Source organism: Orycteropus afer, unplaced genomic scaffold (assembly GCF_000298275.1).
Source record: "Orycteropus afer afer isolate SDZICR_OR568_19922 unplaced genomic scaffold, OryAfe1.0 scaffold00030, whole genome shotgun sequence".
NCBI lineage: Eukaryota > Metazoa > Chordata > Mammalia > Tubulidentata > Orycteropodidae > Orycteropus > Orycteropus afer.
This window is the reverse complement of record NW_006921617.1, coordinates 19,043,951-19,049,130: the sequence shown is the minus strand read 5'-3', so window position 1 is coordinate 19,049,130 and position 5,180 is coordinate 19,043,951. Positions and strand designations below refer to the sequence as shown.

Here is a 5,180-nt window from a genome sequence, read left to right as displayed (position 1 = left end):
TATATATATATATATATATATATATATATATATATATATATATATATACATACACACACACATATACACACACATGGAAGGAAGACTAGGTAATCTACTTCCATAGGGACACCACCTTGGAAACCCAAGGAAGGGTTGCTATGAGTCAGAACCGACTTGATGGCAGTGAGTTTGGCTTTTTTAGTTTTAAAGATTGTTAAGTGATTACCAGGGATAGGAGGGAGGGGGACAGGGGAAGCTTTTGTTTGTGGGGCATTGAGTTTATGAGAATGGTGGTAGAATATTTTGGAAAAGGATAGCAATAATGGTGGCACAATATAAAAAATGTCATCAATGTCCTTGATCTGTAAATGGGGAAGTTGTTATGTTGACGAATGTCTTGTTGTGTATGGTTTCACCACAATAAGAGTAAAAAAAATAAAAATAAAATAAGAAAAAGCACGTAATGAAGATAAAGGATGAGGTTATAGAAGTTAAATAATTTAGACAAAATGAAGTGAGAAAAAAAATACATTCCTGGTCCTTTGCATTACTAACAGATACACTGTCCTCTAAGAGATGTGCATTTTGAGTCTACTAGATGCTCTGCACCAAGGACTCTCCAATGTATTCAATAACCTAAGTCTGGTAGCATAGTGCCTAAGGCACTTGACTGCTAACCAGAAGGCTGGTGGTTCAAACCCACCAGCCACTCCTCAGAAGGAAGGTTGGGTAATCTACTTCCATAGTGATACCACCTCTGAAACCCAAGGAGGGGATGCCATGAGTTGGGTCTAACTCAACGGCAAATGACAACAACAATGGCTAATGATTGTGAACATTTCTTCATGTGTTTGTTGGCTGCCTGAATATCTTCCTTGGTGAAGTGTCTATTCATGTCTTCTGCCCATTTTTAAATTGGGTTATTTGTCTTTTTGTTGTTGAGGTGTTGGTGTTTTCTGTAAATTTTAGAGATAAGTTCATGGCAGTGATTTATAAAGTGACAAATATTTAATCTCTGAATATTTTCAGAACAACTGAACAAATAGGTTTTTCTTAAAACAAAGTTATATTCTGTTTTGGTGAAAAAACAGAATATAGTGTACATTCATAATTTTTGGGTTGAGCATTTATTTATTTAAAATCAACTTTATTGATTTATTTGCTTAGAATAAAATGTACCTGTTTAAGGTGTATAGTGTCATGAGATTTGACAATGTATGCACCTGTGTACTCTTTACCACAATAAAGATACAGAACATTTCCATCATCCCAAAAGTTCCCTTGTACCTCTTAACTGTCAATCCTTTTCCCACTCCCTGTCTCAGGAAAATACTGATCTACTCTAAAAGTATGTCTGAAAATGTGATTTTGGGGTCTGAGAAGTCAAAACAATTTATATCATGAGACTAAGATGATACATAATGAGACCCTTACTACTCTCAATCTCTCATGAGTAAATACCGGAGTTTTGCAGAAGTTACATGACATATGACACTGCAAGACTGAATGCAGAAGCATGTATGAAAATCTAGATGTCTTCTAAAAGTCTAGACTTTAAAGAGATTTGTGAGAATGTAGAATAATGTAACTTTTCTAACTGAAACTGCTATCTTTGAAAATGTTTTTTAAAAAACAAAAAACATATTCTTTATGTTAAATGTAATGAGCTTATTATTTTTAATACATAAATATTTTAAAAATTTGTTTTAATTTATAATATGGTAAATATCAATAGACATAACCCACAAACAAACACTCTTAGTAGTCCTCACTACTATTTACGTGTAAAAAAATCTAGGAGCAAAATGTTGAACTAGATGATGATCCCTCCTAATTTTAAAAAGGTTGGTGGTTCAAAGCCACCCAGTGGGCACACCAGAAGGTCTGGCAATCTGCTTCAGTAAAGATTACAATGAAGAAAACCCAATGGGGTAGTTCTATTCTATAACACATGGAGTCATCGTAAATTGGAATTGACTTTATGAAAATAGGCTTAGTGGGGTTTGGGGCATGATTCCATATTATTTGAAAGCTGGGCACGGAATTTTCAATCAACTACTCACTTGTAACAATGAAATAGTGGTCTGAATGTGCTAATATATCTCTCTTAGCATAGCTTAAAGCATTGTTAAACATTTTAAACAGGGAAAAACTAAAATCTGACTTTGTCTTGGAAAGGGACCATGACATTTAATTTGTAGTTTGAGAGCATCTAGCTGAATGCATAGCTATATGAATTCTTTCATTAGAACTATTCAAGAAACATCATTACCTTTTGCCAAACACAGAGACTTTTCTTTCAGATGTAGAAGATGTGGGTTTGTTTATACTCAGTTTCCCAAACGTTGATTTCTCTTTGCTGTAACAAAGGAGAAACCTCTTTAAAATAAATGCTAAAAATATTAGTTTAAGAAGCTTTTGGAAATATGTTGGAACAAATACCTTTCATTACCTATAAAAACAATTCAAAATCATAAAAATTTTCTAATATAAGTTCTAAAGCTAAAATATTAAGAAAGAAGCAAAACAAAAATCATATCTACATTATGATTTCAATTATCTATCTACATTTATGGGAGCTCTGGTAGCATAGTGGCTAAGGCACTTGACTGCTAACCAGAGGGCTGGCGGTTCAAACTCACCAGCCACTCCTCGGAAGGAATATAGGGCAATCTACGTCCACAGTGATGCTGCCTCGGAAACCCAAGGAGGGATTGCTATGAGTTGGGTCCGACTCGATGGCACATAACAACAACAACAATATATATTTATGGATAATAACTTTTTGAAGTAAGGAAAAAAAAGATGTTTAACCATAGCATGATAAATCAAAAAACCAAACCCACCGCCATCGAGTTAGATCCGACTCATAGCGACCCCTCCCTGGGTTTCCGAGGTAGTATCACTATGAAGTAGATTACCCAACCTTCGTTCCGAGGAGTGGCTGGTGGGTTTGAACTGCCAGCCTTCTGGTTAGCAGTCAAATGCCTTAGGCACTATGCTACCAGAACACCCTCATAGCATGATAGCTACATTAAAAATATTTTACTTCATGTCATATTTGTATAGGTTCTAAAGTATAATTTAAGGCCTAAGGGTAGCATAGTACTTAATGTTTTAATATTATCTGAAAGCGAAAACATTTAACATTTTAAATGTTCAGCTCATATACCTATCTTTTGTTTGGCTGAAAGCCACAGGAGTAGGTTCAATTCCAGACCTGAAGGGTAGCTAGGGGGCCATAGTCTCAGGGGTTTCAACAGGTTCTCTCAGAGCAGCAAAACTGGTCCTTTTTTTTAAAAATGATTTTGAGTTTTGTTCCACATTGTTCTCCTACTCTATCCAGGATCCCCTACATAGATCCCCAAGTGGTTGACAGTGGTAGCTGGGCACCATCTAATTCTTCTGGTCTTATAATCATATGGGCTGAGGATCACATGGTGTACCAGTCCCTTGGACTAATCGTTTCCATGAGTCTTTGGTTTTCTTCATTCTTCTTTCCTTGAACTCATACAGATACCTCTTTATGAGTGCAATGCTCAAGGCAAACCTTTATTAATTGAACTAAATTTTTGTTCAGTTTAATGATGAACTTAATGATGGCTTCACAGGGTACAGTTTCGGTTCAGGTTTAAAGATTATTTCTTGGCAATAGATTTGGGGATTCCTTCTGTCTCTTTATGGATCCAGTAAGTCTCATTTCCTCATGAATTTGAAGTTCCTTATGAAAAATCTGTTTCATGATTTTCCTCCTTTTATTGGACCCTTGATTAAAACACTCATTAATGGTAGCCAGGCACTATTCATTTCTTCTGGTCCCACTGGGAAAGGAGGCAGTTGTTAAGGAGACAAATAGCCTTCTCTTAATTGTAACAAAATCACTCATAGCAAAAAAAAGTACAATTTATAATAGTACATTCCTCTGGACCTTTTTTCCAACCAACCTTGAGGAAACAGATTGGAGAGGCAGTATTCTGCAGGCTGCACACCACAGCTTATCTGAGTAAGTAATACTTTTGAAAACTCTGCTAGTTGGATACACCTCAATAAATTGAGTTACAGTAAGTAGCTCCAGAATAAAGGAGGAAAACTTTCAGCATGCTCACAAGTGAACACTATGCTAGACAGTTCTAGACAGAGCTACCGACATTTGAGGTGAAAACTAATGAGGTTAGCAATAAGCCAGAAAGAGTGCTTAAGGTAAATTAACAGTTGTTTTATGGATTGCCAGGCAAAACTGACTGAAAGGGACTTGGCTTCGGGAATTGAAGAAACAAATAGGATAAACCACAACACCTGATACTGTTCCCACTTTTACTCTTCCAACTCACTGCCATATAGTCAATTCTGATTCATAGTGACCCCATTGGACAGGGTAGAACTGCCCCATAGGGTCTCCAAGCCTGTAAATCTTTACAGAAGCAGGCTGCCACATCCATCATTCTACTGTTGAGGGCCTGGTGGTTTGAACCACTGACCTTTTGGTTAGTAGCAAAGTACTTTAATCACTGTGCTGTGAAGGCTCCATTTTATCTTTCATTGATCCATAATTAAGCATCACTAGGAACAGATAAGGAGCTCTGGTAGCATAGTGCCTAAGGCACTTGACTGCTAATCAGAAGGCTGGCGGTTCAAACCCACCAGCCACTCCTCGGAAGGAAGGTTGGGCAATCCTACTTCCGTAGTGATACTGCCTCGGCAAACCAAGAAGGGGTCGCTATGCGTCGGGTCCGACTCAATCATATAACAACAACAACAACAGGAACAGATAAAATTCATCAAGACATCACTCCCATATCTTTGTATTAACTATTTTTACAAATTTCTTTGCCCAAGCGAAGGCATGCATGTGAGAACCACAGTTGAAGGTACTTACTTTTGAGGGGTATAGAGGCCTTGTTTATTCAGATCCTGGGATCTTAACTCTTGCACAGAGAGGCGACCGGCACCACCAGTGGAAATTGAACTGCGCTTCATGTTTATGACCTACATTCATAAAACCAGTATTTAAAAATTCTTAAACACAGATGGCACATTAAGCACCAATTATTATCTTTATTATCAAAAATAAAGGAGGATAGGTTTCATTCTTTCTTCAAGTTATTTTTCCCCTGGGCTGTTTTCATTCATTCATGTATTGTGTAGTCCTCCTTTGCAGGGAATAAACCAAACTCACTGCCCTCGAGTTGGACGACTCA

The 5,180-nt window shown here is 37.1% G+C and overlaps 1 protein-coding gene across 1 annotated transcript in view; it reads right to left on the bottom strand.

The window, feature by feature from the left end:
• NDC80 (NDC80 kinetochore complex component) overlaps window positions 1–4,959 on the bottom strand; it is a 71,995-nt gene extending 67,036 nt beyond the window's left edge. Inside the window, exons 1-2 of the mRNA XM_007935618.1 lie at window positions 4,859–4,959; window positions 2,255–2,341 (exon numbers count right to left, since the gene is read on the bottom strand). Of these exons, the coding sequence (XP_007933809.1) occupies window positions 2,255–2,341; window positions 4,859–4,959 (188 nt within the window). The remainder of the gene's footprint in view (window positions 1–2,254; window positions 2,342–4,858) is intronic.
• Window positions 4,960–5,180: the final 221 nt, after the last annotated feature.